Genomic DNA, 15450 nt, shown 5'->3' on the forward strand with positions numbered 1-15450 from the left:
AGATAGGGATTAGGATTGGGTTTGTCTGAGGGAAAACTGGTTTAATTCTGATTTAAGGTGAACAACCACACTATCTGTGGAAGAAGAGGAAAAAGCCTTGCAGCTTACAGATAGGAAGACCGGGCTGAGTGCCTGGGGAAGGTATACAGACAGGAGTTAACCGGAAGGCTGAGTCTGAGCAAGGAGAGGTAGAACCTGTGGGAATACAGACAACCTGGGTCTCATTCTAGCCAGGAAAAGAAGACTCCCAAACCAGTAACCAGGGGTGAGGTGACCCCCCGGGTCTGTTGTACTCATTAGAAAATCTCAGGAGTAGGATTGTTAAGAGAGTGGGTAACTGACAAACAGTACCCCTTTGCTTGTGAACCAAATTAATAAACTGTGTTAAAAGCATTGACCTGTAGCATCTGCTTGAACTAAGGACCTAGAAACGAGTAACAGAAACGGAAGTGTAACAACTGATTTTGAGTAAAGGGAGTTGAAGTCTTGCCTGTGTTTAAGCCTCTGGCATCCTTATATTTAGTTTAAATAATTAGATAACTTCTACCTGAAAGAACGCATCTCCTGAAGCAACTTTGTTTCACCAACTTCTTGAGTTGTTTTTTTAAATAAAACTGTCCTTGTTTGATCAACTCCTGAATGAGACTCCCTGAATCACAATTTCCCTCACACAAGACCCCTAGCCTGTGGCAAATGGTAGGCATTCATTTAATTGGTGTGCCGTGAGGTGGCCCACTATGTTTAATGGGATGGTGCAGTTAGCAGGGTGAGTCTACATATGCTGACAAGGCCTCACTCCTGGCAGCAATCATGCTGCAGCATTCTGCACCAACTGCAAATCGAACAGAAGGGAAGCCCAACATAAAGCGCATGGCAGTAATCATGTCTTGAAGTAAACAAGCGCATGAACTACTGTGGCAAGGCTTTCCCAGTCTGGGAATAGCCGTAGCTGTCAAACCAGCTGCAGTAGGTAAAAAGCACTTCCAGCCACTGAGGCTCCGGCGACAGAGCTGGAGCCAGAATCACCCCCAAAGTGCTAACCTGCTCCTTCAGGAGGAGTGCAACGTTTGCCAAGCATTTGAGGGTGGTCCAAAGACTATAGGCACTAGCAGATTTTTAATTATTATTATTTTACTTTGTTGTTGTTTAGTCGTTTAGTCGTGTCCGACTCTTCGTCACCCCATGGACCAGAGCACGCCAGGCACTCCTGTCTTCCACTGCCTCTCACAGTTTGGACAGACTCATGTTTGTGGCTTCGAGAACACTGTCCAACCATCTCGTCCTCTGTCGTCCCCTTCTCCTTGTGCCCTCCATCTTTCCCAGCATCAGGTACATTTACTTTAATGTACCTTTGTTCCGGAAACTGGAAGTCAAATGGGTGTTTTCCAACTTGCCCTGTATATATTTTCCCCCAGGTATGTGGCTTTACTGTGCTCAGTGTTCACTTGGGGAAAAAACATTTTAATTAAAATATCAATTAGTTATTGGGGCCTATGCAAAAAGCAATGCCTTTAGGACTGGAATGTGTGCAAGTGGGTGAGATCCCCTCTAAGAAACTTGTGGGCACGCTACCAAGCACTGTGGGAAATGGTGAGCAGAGTTACCAGACGTTGAGAGGCAGGAGGAGAAAAATAATGAGGCACTTCAAGGAAAAGAGCAGGGAGGTCTTGCTTCTGTCAGGGGTGGTGGGTCGAGGCTAAGCATGAAAAGTCCTTAATGAATCCAGTAGTTGTTTTCTACATTAGGCACCGAGGGGGACAAAAAAAGAGAGAGAGATTTTTATGAATAGCCACCTGGAAGGCAGAGCCAAGCAAGGAATGGGTGGAAGAGGAAACCTGTGACTAGAAAGGGTTAACATTCTGCAGCCCACACAATTGCAGGCAAGCGGGGAGCCCTTTAGATGGAACACTTTATTAAATAGTGCAGACATTTGGGCATAAGAAGCAAGATGGGAGAAGAGCGTCCCACACAATATGTATGAACAGTGTGTGGCAATGCTTCTGACTGAACCTTCATTGACTGGCTCTTAAGAAGCAGCCCCATCTCAACAGTGTGTGTTGAGCTGGACTACCGTTATATTGACCCTGATATTGGTTGGTTGTGAGTGACATGTTGCCGGTGATATAACCTACCTGTGCCCTAAAGCGCTAGTTTGCTAGCAGTCACCGGGGCTAGGTTCAAATCATAAATCATCATCACAAAGAGACAGCAGGCTGTGCAAATGAAGGATATGTCCTCCAGGGAATCAGTTATGTCACCTATGCTATTCTGTATCTATGCAAAACTGCAGGGACAGGTTGTCCATGGATTTGAGGTGTGTTGCCATCACCAGGTGACACCAAACTTTATTTCTTCTTTTCTTCTAACACCAGTGAAACTGTTGAGGCTTTAAATCAGCACATCTAGTGCATTAGTGATGGCCAGGGTACTTGGATGGATTTAAAAAACAATTAAGACAAATTCATGGAAGATAATAAGGCTATTAATTGCTACTAGTTATGATGGGACGCAGGTGGTGCTGTGGGTTAAAGCCTCAGCGCCTAGGACTTGCCGATCGAAAGGTCGGCGGTTCGAATCCCTGCGGCGTGGTGCGCTCCCGCTGCTCGGTCCCAGCGCCTGCCAACCTAGCAGTTCGAAAGCACCTCCGGGTGCAAGTAGATAAATAGGGACCGCTTACCAGCGGGAAGGTAAACGGCGTTTCCGTGTGCGGCTCTGGCTCGCCAGATGCAGCTTTGTCACGCTGGCCATGTGACCCGGAAGTGTCTCCGGACAGCGCTGGCCACTGGCCTCTTGAGTGAGATGGGCGCATAACCCCAGAGTCTGTCAAGACTGGCCCGTACGGGCAGGGGTACCTTTACCTTTACCTTATGATGGCTGTGTTCTACCTTCACTGCTTTATGTCTCTAAGTATCAGTTGCTAGAGTGGTGTTGTTTGTGTAAATGAGCTTTGATAATTGAAAGTTTTTTGGTGCGTGGTTTTTCTGCTTTTCTGAAAGAGTACTTAACCATGTACATTGCAGTGAAAAACTACTCAGGGCACCTTCCTTCTCTCCCTCCCTGATTCTGGGATGGACATTCTTTTTCCATCCCATCTCTGCAATTTTAAAGACCATTTTTTAAAAGGCAGCTAACAGCATGATCCCAGATTCCACTACACAGCAGTATAATGAGAGCACAAGATCCAGCATGTCAGTTCCATTGTTCAGCATTACAGAGCTGTCCCCATTCCCTGTGCAGGAACTGTGGCAATTAACAAGGCTGTATTGCTGTACACAGCACTTAGGACAGGGGACCTTTGGCTCTGGCCGACTGGCAAGAGATAAAACCCAGACTTGCACCATGCATTTAAAGTGGTACCATACCACTTTAAACAGATATGGCTTCCCCCAAAGAATCTTGGGAAGTGCAGTTTGTTATAGGTGCTGAGAGCTGTTGGTGTTGTTTAGTCGTGTCCGACTCTTCGTGACCCCATGGACCAGAGCACGCCAGGCACTCCTGTCTTCCACTGCCTCCCACAGTTGGGTCAAACTCCTGCTGGTAGCTTCGAGAACACTGTCCAGCCATCTCGTCCTCTGTCGTCCCCTTCTCCTTGTGCCCTCCATCTTTCCCAACATCAGGGTCTTTTCCAGGGAGGCTTCTCTTCTCATGAGGTGGCCAAAGTATTGGAGCCTCAGCTTCACGATCTGTCCTTCCACTGAACACTCAGGGCTGATTTCCTTAAGAATACATAGGTTTGATCTTCTTGCAGTCCATGGGACTCTCAAGAGTCTCCTCCAGCACCATAATTCAAAAGCATCCATTCTTCGGCAATCGGCCTTCTGCTGAGAGCTATTAGGATACCCCTATTCTCCTCACAGAGCTGCAATTACCAGAGTGGTTTAAAAATCAATCTCTCTTCCCAGGAAACTCTGGGAATTGTAGCTCTGTCAGGTGAACAGGAATATTCTAACGACTTTTAGCATCCTTAACAAACTACAGTTCTCAAGATTCTTTGGGGGGAGCCAGGGGTATAGCTAGCTGCTTGGGCACCTGGGGCGGTGTGCACACCCTGTGCCCAGGGCGAACTATAGCTGAGGGGGAGGCGGCAGGCAGATGCAAGCCCCACACTGAGCTTTTGGGCAGTGCGGAGCCTGCAGGCACTTGAGCCACCACATCACTCCCAGGAGAGATGCGTGGCTTGGGCGCGCTGCAAGCCCAAGGCTTGTGGGCTGCAGGCCTCTGCTCTATTGACTGACTGTATGTTTCTATTGTGCGCAGCTCGCAAAATGCTCCCTTTCCCTAAGCCCTTGCCAGTTTTGCCACCTGCCTCTTTCTTCACACTTGCCCAAGCTGCCTACTTATTGCAGGAATGGGAAATGTCTGCTGCCATCCGAATGCTGTTAGGACTTCAATTCCCATCATCCCCAGACAGGATAATGGGAGTTGTAGTTCACCAACATCTGGATGGCCACATGTTCCCCAGTCCTGATATATTGGGTACTGGCCTCAACTTGTCTCTCTGACCTATGGTTTTTGCTTTCCTCCTCAGTCAGATACTTTGGCTCAGCCAGCTTGTTGAAAAAGGGCCAGCACTGAGGAGACGCAGATCTCTCCACTCTCGTCCAGGGAGGCCCTGACTGACCCTGCATGGGATGGAGTGCCAGATCCCTTCTTCTGTCAGACAGACAGAGAGAGAGGTTCAAGCTCGCCATTAGTAAGGTTTAAGTTTCAAAGGGGGTTGAGTTATGGGACAATCAGTTAACATGAAGCACATTAACCTTGCCAGAGCACAGCTATACATTACAGGACTCTTTCATGTTTAAATATCATGGAATGATGTTCAAAGGAAGTTAAGAAGGCTACATTTCATTGTAGTAATATATGAGAAAACAGATAGGCAAAAAAAATTATCTACCCATACATGGATTTTCCATGTTACAGAATGACTTTAGAATACCAATGAATGAATATGAATGAACGAACACACACAGACACACAGAGTGGTGGTGTGGGGCAAGAGTGACAGAAATCTAGGCAAACCATGTCCAGAGCAATGAATTCATACTTTCCAAAATTCCTTTTTTTTAATAAATCTGTTTATTAAGCTTTTACAAAATACATTGAACAAAAGACAAACATAAAAGAAAATCAACAACAACACATACATTACAAGACAAAAGCAAGATAAAAAAGGAAGAAAAAAAAACAGAAGAAAAAACAAGAAATAACAAGAAAACAAAGTAAAGTTACAAACACTTGACCTCCATCCAACCCGGTTTAGATTAGAAACTCTTATAATCTTTCTGCAGTTATATGCTGCCAATACTATAGTCTATACATTGCAGGTATTAAATTCCATCCAAATACTTTCCAAAATTCCTAGCGAAAGCCATGTACAAGTCTTTTCTTTCATTCATCCAAAAAGGCGTTGGGAAGATCCCAAGGGGATGGGTGGCTTACAGAAAAAATAATTGGAAAAAAATAATGTGGGGGTGAATAGAAGTTCAAATAAGGAGGGTGGGCATTATATGTTGGGTTCTACACAAACCAGCTTCTCTCCCAGGGAAAATAGCAACTGGAGGATTGTTGTTGTTTTTTGTCAGGACTGTGTGGTGAGGGTTAACCCCTCCACACTATATGCCACAGTGCTGATCCTGAATAGGACAGCCTGTGGCTGTTATTGAAACAGGAGGAACTCGGTACTTTAAATGCAATCATGCATTTAGCATATAGCCTAGTTTGGCCCTGGAGGATTTCATTTACAAATCCTTAAAGCCTGAACATCCTCCCCTTCCTTGGAGGACCTGTAGACACAATGCAAAGGAATAGGCAGGAAAAGCATTGAAGAACATAATGTAAACTCCATGTAATCCCAAAGGGGCTTTCACTAGAGTTCAAGCTTTATTGATACAGTAAGAAAATACCAGGAGAAGAGACAGTCCTTGGTGTGTCCTTCAGGATTTGTGGGCAGGTAGGTCTCAGGTGGCGCTGTGGGTTAAAGCCTCAGCGCCTAGGACTTGCCGATCGAAAGGTCGGCGGTTCGAATCCCTGCGGCGGGGTGCGCACCCGCTGCTCGGTCCCAGCGCCTGCCAACCTAGCAGTTCGAAAGCACCTCCGGGTGCAAGTAGATAAATAGGGACCGCTTACCAGCGGGAAGGTAAACGGCGTTCCGTGTGCAGCTCTGGCTCACCAGAGCAGCGATGTCACGCTGGCCATGTGACCCGGAAGTGTCTCCGGACAGCGCTGGCCCCTGGCCTCTTAAGTGAGATGGGCGCACAACCCCAGAGTCTGTCAAGACTGGCCCGTACGGGCAGGGGTACCTTTACCTTTACCTTTAGGTCTCAGTGCACCAATAACTTTCCAATTCAATGGAGATGTGTGCTTGAATGCATCCACAGCCTTCGCTAGAGATAGTCCTAGTACTGGAAACTTATGCTGCATTCAGTCTCTGGGATGGAAGTGAAAGGCATTTTCCCAGAGAATTTCTTGCCATGTCAGCAGTGCAGAGCAAAAAAATGCACTTTTTTTTTGTCCTGCTAGTTTGGAACGACGACACATGCAGCAATCCTGTTGTCATCAGCCAAATTCTTCTCCATTGACACAACACAGTTAATATTAAAAGCTGATCCCGTTCTGAGATGCAATTGGCTGTCATTCAAATGCCTGGTGGTAAAGAAAGGTTTTTGACTGGTGCTGGAATAAATTCAGAATTGTCCCAGGCAAACATCACTGGGAAGAGCCACTAGGAAAGCCCTCTCCTTCCTTGTCACTCTCCAAATTTCTTTCGGATGAGGCACCTGGAGGTCTGAGCCTAAGGGTCTGAGCAGACCTGCAGAAGAGGTATTCTTTATGGTACAGAGGTCCCAAGCCTAATGCTGTAGACTCTGTCGCAGTTAACAGGGTGGATCTCTGGACACTTAGTCCAAATGTCCTAAGAGAAGAAAGTGCCACAGGAAATATAGCAATGTTGGTATCCATGCAAGCTGAGATAGTTAAATGAGTTGAAGGGTAAACAAGGGGCTGGTGCAGGTATACCCTGATCTCTAAGTTATTTAAGGAATGGCAGCAGGTCAGGTTCCCCTTGCACCCGCCGCCAAAAATAAAAACTGCATATCTATTACTGTCCCAAGTAATATGAGCAACGCTTTATTCCCGAAAACCCCTTACCCATTTTGATTATTATGGTCAATGCTTGTCCCGCATTTGCTTGTTTCTCATTTGTTAATTACCTGATCTCTTGTCTGGGGACACCCAAGCTGGAGGTGCATAAAGCCGCGTGTTTACGATTGTTTCAAGCAAGTGCCGGTCCCACCTCCCCACCCCCACTCGCCCACCTCTTCTCCATGCAATAAAACCGTTGTTTGCAGCGGGAGGGAAGGGCCTTTGAGCAACGTGGGGGTCTGCCGGGGCGGATCTCCCATGCAAATCTCCGCCCCGCCCCCAGGCCGAGGCATGCAGACCCCGGAGAGGCAAAGCTCAGACCCCAGCGTGGCTTTTCCCGTCTGGATCTAGCGCGGGCTCCTCGGTCCTGCAGCTTTGCGCCCTTGCCAGCTCTGCTCCCCTGCCCCATGGAAAGGCTGGGAGGAGTCCAATAGCTGCGGAGAAGAAGAACGGCGAAGCCAGCTTCCAGGGAGGAACAGGAGACCCCGAGAAGCGAGGCGGGGTCCCTCAGAGAGAGGGGGGCGTGGGCAGCAGCGTCCCTGGATCGTCGCGTGTAGGTTTGCCTTCTAGTTTCAAACTAAAGGACCTCTCTCTGTCTCTCTCTCTCTCTCTCTCCCAGCTCTACCCAACTGCCTCCTGTTGCTGCCTCAGTTTCCTCAGGCATGGTGCTGCTCGCCTGGAACACTTTTCTAATTCTTTCCTGGCTGCCCCTTGTTGCAGGTGGATTCCCCGAAAATGTCAGGTTAGTATCAAAAAGGGGCAGGGGGATCATGGGGGTTTCTACTGCTTTATATCTGTTCCTTTGGAGCCAGTGTTTTTGTTTTAATGCATATTTTGTGTTTCTCATTTGGTATTTTTATGTCAAGAGCCGCCCTGTGATCTTCGGATGGAGGGTGGTGTACAAATTTAATATAAATAGGTTTAAATAAAATAAGAGAGTGGGTGGGGTGGGGTTTCTCTCGGGCACTTGTCTGCCAGTCTTTGCGGCTAGGAGTCACTCGCCAAGGGCTGGTTCAAAGCAGCATTTAATTCACCTGGAAGCTGAATCTGTGACCTGCCTCTCCTGAAATTTATTCTGATGGGTGCTCTGCAGTGCTTGGTCTCCTAGGGCTTTTCCACACTGGGTGCCAGAGAGCCTGAGTGAGAAATTGGGAATTGCAGCTCTGTGAGGGGAATGCATGCAGAGTGCATTTTCAAGTGATCACAGCCCGTGCCTGTGCATCTAGGAGACAGGGCTTCCACCTTGCCGGATGTTGTTCGAAAGAACTTTGGGTGGCAAGCAATTCTCTTTTGGGGAAAAGAACAAACCAGTAGTTTAAAGGTGTGGCTGCTCTGAGGCTAGTGCCGTGGTGAGTGTTCCTAATCTATACACCTGATTTAGTGAGGATTTCGATGAGAGTAGTGCAGAAGATAATGCCAGAAGTTGTGTCTGCATGCTGTATACCTTAGAAGAGGGGCCAAGGTCAGTATGCAAGGGATTGCATCTCTCTCTCTCTCTCTCTCTCTCACACACACACACACACACACGTGTTTCTCCTCTTCCTGATGCCACCCCTCCCTTTCTTCATAGAATCATAGAATTATAGAGCTGGAAGGGAACCTGAGGGTCATCTAGTCTGACCCCCTGGAACGATAGTGGTTCCTTCCTCTGCTTCCCCTTGCCACGCCCCATTCCTCCTCTCCTTCCTACATTAGTGGGAAGGCAGTTTATCTCCACCTCTTCTGTCTTGCCGCAGTGCCTTGTTCCGCAGAAGGACCAGGGTAAGGTGGGGAGTCCTTATCATTCTGTGTGTGGTGACTGTGGTGGCACAAGTACCCTCCTGGTCACCACCCCCAGAATGCCTTCTTTTGAGGAAAGACACACACACACACACACACACACACACACACCTTCCTCACTGGGTGGGTGGGTCATCAGCATCACCAGAGAGCAATAATGTAGTGAGTGGTGGACCTGGGGAGGGGGGGGGGCATCCGTTTGCTGCTTTCCTGTGTTCATCTCCTGAGACAATTGTCTCATTCTTCTTCGTGGTTATTCCACTTGCAGGGCGGCTCAGTTGTGCCCTGCCTCTTCAACAGCTGATTTCATGCGTTTGCCATAGAATACTGTATGCCATAATATGTAGCTGAACCTTGCAAGGGATGTTGTATGTTAAGCCTGATTCGGAAGTGTGTGAGGAGGGCAGGTGGGGTTCTTAAGCAAATCAAAGGGGCAGGTGGGGTTCTTAAGCAATAGCCTAACTCCCTCATGGAATCCAGACAGACTTACACAGCATTTGAAATTGCATGTTGGCAGTTTGATATTCCCAGTAAACTGGCCTGTCCTGTGTGTTTCTGGCCTGGCCACACAGTATATAAAATGTACTGGCAGCATCCTCAAATATGGGGATAGGTGAGCTGAAATCAAACCTGAAAGTTTAACTCAGTGAGTTAAAAAAACCCCTCTGGTAAAACATAGTTTCGAGAGCAAGTAAAATTACCATTATAGAAGTGGTTTGAGTCGCTCATTATGTTTTAAAATGTACACCTTTAAAAACCTGCATATGAAATGGATAGACTCGTTTAGCTTTATATCCTGCTTGGTCCTGAGCCTGCCAAAAAAGCCATAGCTTCCCGACCCTTATTCCAAACCACAGTTCCAAACCAAAAGTGGCCAATATTGACAATCTGGGATCAATGGGATTATGTGAAGGGGTCAAAAGGCCATCAAAAAGGGTCTAGAGGTAGAAAAGAAGTTTCTGAGGTATACTGCAAAAACTTTGATGAGGAACTATGAGAAATAAAGGGCATTTGCACCATATATATAATATTACCAGTGAGGAACCTCTTTATTTAATAAGTTGAATCCACACAATACAACAGTATTCCTTACATGTTATGATTCCTAGCAATGGCAATTGGTGATTGCCATTGCTTATATAAGTTGCTTATATATTGGTATTTCATTTACATTTCTAAGAATTTTGTTTCTAAGCTCATCAAGATTCAGTGAGCTCAGATGTTTTGGGAAGCCCTGCTCTAAACCAGACTTTCCTAACTTGACACTATCCAGATGTTTTGGACTCCCAACTACCATCAGCCCTACCCAGCATAGCCCCAAAACATCTGGATGGCACCAGGTAGGGGAAGGCAGCTTAAGCCCACCCCCAGTGTTATTGGATGCCACCCCTCCCATTTTGATGCTCTGGGGCTTCCTTTAAATGGTACACCTGCCTGAGTTCTTCCACTTGCTTCTTCCCCTCTTTCCTGCTCCTGTTAACTAACTAAGCCTCAGCTCTTTTTCCCTCTCTGTGGTCTGCTGGCTGTTTCTCCTGCCTCCTTTCAAGAAACATGGGAGCTCTGGCATTCTTCCTTTCACTCATCCCCATACAGACTCTATAGTTTTCTCTGCCGTAAGGGATTTTGGGTAGGGAAAGCAGAATCACACTACCTTTCTTTGTACAGCAAGGTTTTTAAATAGGGAGTGGGGAAGTCACATTTTGACGTAAAGAAATCGGCGGTGACCTCCCTGTCTCAATCCAGGAGGAGCAGGAGGAGGAGTGAGGAAAGCTCTTGAAGAAGATTCCTAGGAGGAGTTTCTGTTCTGAATCCAGCATCAGCATAGCTGGAAGAAGAGAGGTCTCTAAGGGAAATATCTTGTCTTGAGACCACTAATGGGAAAAGAGTGTTTTTTTCCAGCATCTGGTGACTCCTCAGAAGCAGAATGCTCAGAAGCATTTGAACATTGAAGAAGCAAGTGGCAACCTCCTCCATCGCATCCCTCTTTGGTTGTCTCCTTTCTACCTTTGTCTCTCACCTGACCCTAGAGGTCCCTGCTCTAGTTTACATCAATATGTTTTGAAGCCAGTAAATCTAGTATTGGGGCAGTGCTTGAATTACAGGGAGCTGAGGGTGCCTGGTCCCTCCAGTTACTGCTTTTATAAGGCAATGGAAGCATGGTTGGCCAACCATGGAAGTTGAGGTTTCCCTACTTTCCTCTTCCCTCTTCAAGCACTGTGTTGAGGGTGATAAAGGAAAATTGAGTAACGTATGAATTTCTTCTAAGTTCTCCCGGAAGAATAAATAAAACACACCATGTCTTATTTAAACATGTTATCTATCATTTAGCTACTTGGAGCTCACAAAAATATAAAGCTGTGCTACATGCACCACAAGCTCTGGGGGAGAGAGAGAGGTTCCAGTTTCCTTTAAATGAAGTCACCGGAGGCATTACTGTGGTAAAAGTTTTTATTTTCACATATATGTAGGTTGAATATAAGCTGAGGGTTCACAGCATTAACACTCCCAACAGATTCTGCTTCTGCATTCATGGTTTTTTAGGGGCTACCAGTGCCACAGTATTGGATTCTTATAAAGGACAAGTTGGGTCTCTGTGTCTCTTTCTACCTTAGTCCCCTTACCAGTTTATTGCTTTCACATCCGCACTTTGATGAAATCAATTCCCACACGAAGAGGGTAAGCTTAGCTCTGATTCCCAAATTGTTCTCTCCTTCCTGAAGAATCCATCCTTTGAGAGGCACCTCCTTGAGGAAAATAAGATAGTTGACCCCTCTGTCAGTGTCATCAAGATAATCTTCAGTGATGCTGCTGGTTCCATTAACCTCCACTGTCCAGACCACTGCAACAGACCCGTCTGGTAACATTCAGACTATTGCCTCCTAATCAATGCAAATGTACTGATCTAGAAGTAAGCCCTATTAATTAGGATTGCACCTTAAATGAATGAGTTAAAAAATATTTGACCAGGAACATGAAGAAATCATTATCATCTATGGGTGGTTGGAAATAAGAGCAGGAAGTCACAAAATTAGAATCAGCTTGGAAAAAGTGAAGCCAAAGTATCTAAAAAGAAAGTTTTTAAAAAACACAGGAAATGTGGAAATTTGTAGAAGATAAATGACAATAAATAAAAGGGTTTTTTTGGAAACCTCTAGGAAATAAAGCAATAAACTTTTGGGATTTGCATTTAGCAGCAGATTTCAAAAGACGTAAATATTACATAAGGCAGGCGCTTAGACTGTACTCCTTTTGGCGCCTGCTAAAAGCATTTTTGTTTAGACAAATCTACCCAGATTGCTGGTGTGTGTTTAGTTTATTGCTGGTTTTAATTTTTTATTGTTTTAATTCTTTATACTAATAATTTTATTGATTTATTTCTTTTGTAAACTGCTTTGAGGGTTTTTAAAACAATCAAACACTATATAAACTTTATGAAATAAAGAAATAAATATTTTCTCTAATTTTGTAGCCTATCAAGTTTGTCAAAAACCTTAAGGAATAACTTTAAACTTATTACTGTACTCTGGAGTAGTTCTTATGACATAAATGGAATTCCTACAAAGTAAGTAGTCAGCGACCTTGTAAGAAAAGCCTCACGAACTATATGTCATAATTCCACGGAAACTGAACAACTCTGAAAACATTGCAATTCTGAGTGAGTGAATCCCAAAGTTAAGCAGATGCACAGACCTAAACTAAAAATGGCAGTCAAAGGGAAAGCTAGAGGGAAAAGTTCTCAGCACTTTCCAACTTTGTAGGTGTTGCGCTTTGCATGAATCTTTTCTTTCTTTGCATGCATGCATGATGGAATCAGTGTGATGTGCTATCACAGGACCTATTGTACACACATGGTTTGCCTTCTGTGTGAAGAATAATTCCAGAGCCTGCAAGGTTGGCAGCTTTTCTGTAGATTGAAACCATTTTAACATGTATATAAAGATTTTCATGCATGGAGATCTGCACTGTCACCACACACTAATTGTGGCAGATCAGTCAGGCCAATGTGTTTGTTTCCGATCAGTTAGCAGCTGCAAGGGTAATTGGAACCTGCCAGATTCTGGTAAGCATGGCTTTTTAAAAAACTGAAGTTGGTTCTGCTGTTGGTGAATCACAAATATACTGCTAAATTTTACCTTGTGAGAAGTTCAGCAGTAGTCCTAGTATATGCCTGGACTAGGCAGTGGGGAATGTTGGAACTCTTTTCTTTCTGTTAATGTGCTTAGCATGTTTTATTTATATGCAATGTGGATGTCATTTCCACTCGATTGACCACTACCCCCCTGCAACTCAGAAGTATCTCTTCAGGGTTTCTGGTTTCCTTTTGATAGTCTACAGTATCTCCCCTTAAGCCTGAAAATGTATTGGAAGAAAATCTGGAGCTATTTGATGCTGACATGCGATTTTTGCTTTTAATTTTAAGAGGGAGAATAAACCACAAGTTTCTTTTAAAGTATCAGTTGGTTATTATTATTATTTTGTGAGGTTTGGACTTGGTCCCCCCCCCCTTGGAAACTTTTGAGGATTTAATGCACTAAATATGTTTACCAGCAGTGTTTGGAAGCACAACATTGCAGCTTTTTCTAATTTTCATTGTCATCAATATCCCACAATAATTTCCAGTTTAAAAAGACAGCCCAATCATGAATGTAGTTTTTTTAGCTGGAACTTGCCAGAACTTAGTCCTGGCACCTCTCAGGTGGGTGCAATTGCCATTCTAAGAGAAAGAGGGAGGTTGTTCAATGTGACTTCTGGCACTTCTTTTTTTGAGAAAAATAGCACCGTGTTTATTTGGAAACAAGACTCACTGGGTCAAACTGTTGCTGACTTCCTTGTAATTATGATGGCAGCCATGGCATCATGCAGAATTCCTACACTTAATGGCCAGGAAGTAGCAAACTATATCTTCATACAAGTTGGCAGCCACACATACCCCCACCCTTGACATAGCAAACCACTTTTGAAACTGAGGTGACAATTTAAAAAAATCCTATGACGTGGCATAAACGCCTGCTGTTCAAGGTGTGTGTGTGTGTGTGTGTGTGTGTGTGTTCTTAAAATCCTACAGGCCTCTGGGTATGCTTGAGTTAGCAATTTGGATGCAAGTCCAATGTTCCTACATCCCATGCTGAATATCACTGGTGATTCAGATTATAGGCTGAAGCTGTTGATTCTTTGATGATGATGACATAAACAATTTTTTAATAGTACCATAGAGCACAAAGTATAATATAATAGTGGGATTTAAAACCTATACAGCTTTTCTATTTAACCTTTATCATTTAAGTTTGAAAATAGTAAGGATAATTTTTTTCAGGGGAGTGGAGGAAGTGAACCATGTTTTTCTCACTCTGCGTTTCCCACTGCTAATAGCAAAGTTATATAGTAACACAATCCACAAAATAATGTTCCCGATAGCCTCTGTTTAGGAATGAATGACATCAAGATTAAGTGGATTTGTCTTGTTGCTATCAGCTCCATCCAGGCTTATTAACCAAGCCATGTAAAAAGTTTTTTTAATAAAACAAAACAATTTATTTCTCTCATATTTCTTTCCCTAGGAAGCTCTACTACACATAAGGCTGAATTAATCATGTTTATCCCCAGAGACAATCCATGGTTTCGTTTTACCTTTATGAAAGTTCATAGGAAGTTCATAATTGGATGTCCATAACTATTCTATGGAGAGAAGGCCAAGGGAAACGTCACAAGGAATTCTGTGATTCTCTCCACTTCATTTTTTTTCCTTAACCAAAATCAGCTGAAGGAGATTTGACCTGGAAAGTGATCAGAAGGGAAAGGGGTTAAGTCTACTAGGATTTACAGCTGCTCGGGTTGCCTTTGGTTTAAACCAGGCATAGGCAAACTCAGCCCTCCAGACGTTTTTGGGACTACAATTCCCATCATCCCTGACCACTGGTCCTGTTAGCTAGGTATCATGGGAGTTGTAGTCCCAAAACATCTGGAGGGCTGAGTTTGCCTATTCCTGGTTTAAAGAAACAACCCCAAAGCATAGGAGAATCAATCACAGACACCTTGCAATTTGCCTCTTATTTTATTTATGTACAAACTTTTTTAACAGCACTTTCTTGGTAAAATGTTTTATGTGAACACTATTCTTGCTGCTATGTATAGATTCATATCAGAATTTAACTGCAAAGGTGGCAGAAATGGCTGCAAAAACAGGTCACATCATTTTATAACCACAGAATCTAGGTTTCTTAGTAGGTTTCATAGGCTGACGCTCAATGTGTGATGCTAAAAACTTACATCTGTGCACCAAAAGTCTTTGTGTGCTTTCAAATTCAGCAAATTAGAACTGGAGGAAAATCATTAGATTTTGTGCTTTTATTTGCTGTTTATTTAATTGAGAACTAGCAGCAACATTGGCTGGTAAGGGCAGAGATGTACATCTTAACGCAGCTGATGTAAATCTTTGGAGTTAAGGAAATTTGGATATATATGCAGGACATAGATGGAAGGCCACCTTAGAACCTCATGCCTGTCCCTCTGAAATCCTTGCAAAGGGGCAGG

The 15450-nt window shown here is 44.4% G+C and overlaps 1 protein-coding gene across 1 annotated transcript in view; it reads left to right on the forward strand.

Annotated features, from left to right (window-relative positions):
* The first annotated feature begins 213 nt into the window (after positions 1–213).
* Positions 214–15450, forward strand: part of EGFL6 (EGF like domain multiple 6) — a 48490-nt gene continuing 33253 nt past the window's right edge. Inside the window, exons 1-3 of the mRNA XM_081907622.1 lie at positions 214–265; positions 4529–4693; positions 7760–7882. Of these exons, the coding sequence (XP_081763748.1) occupies positions 4632–4693; positions 7760–7882 (185 nt within the window). The 5' untranslated portion in view covers positions 214–265; positions 4529–4631. The remainder of the gene's footprint in view (positions 266–4528; positions 4694–7759; positions 7883–15450) is intronic.

Source organism: Podarcis melisellensis (genome assembly GCF_964234715.1).
Source record: "Podarcis melisellensis genome assembly, chromosome: 4".
NCBI lineage: Eukaryota > Metazoa > Chordata > Lepidosauria > Squamata > Lacertidae > Podarcis > Podarcis melisellensis.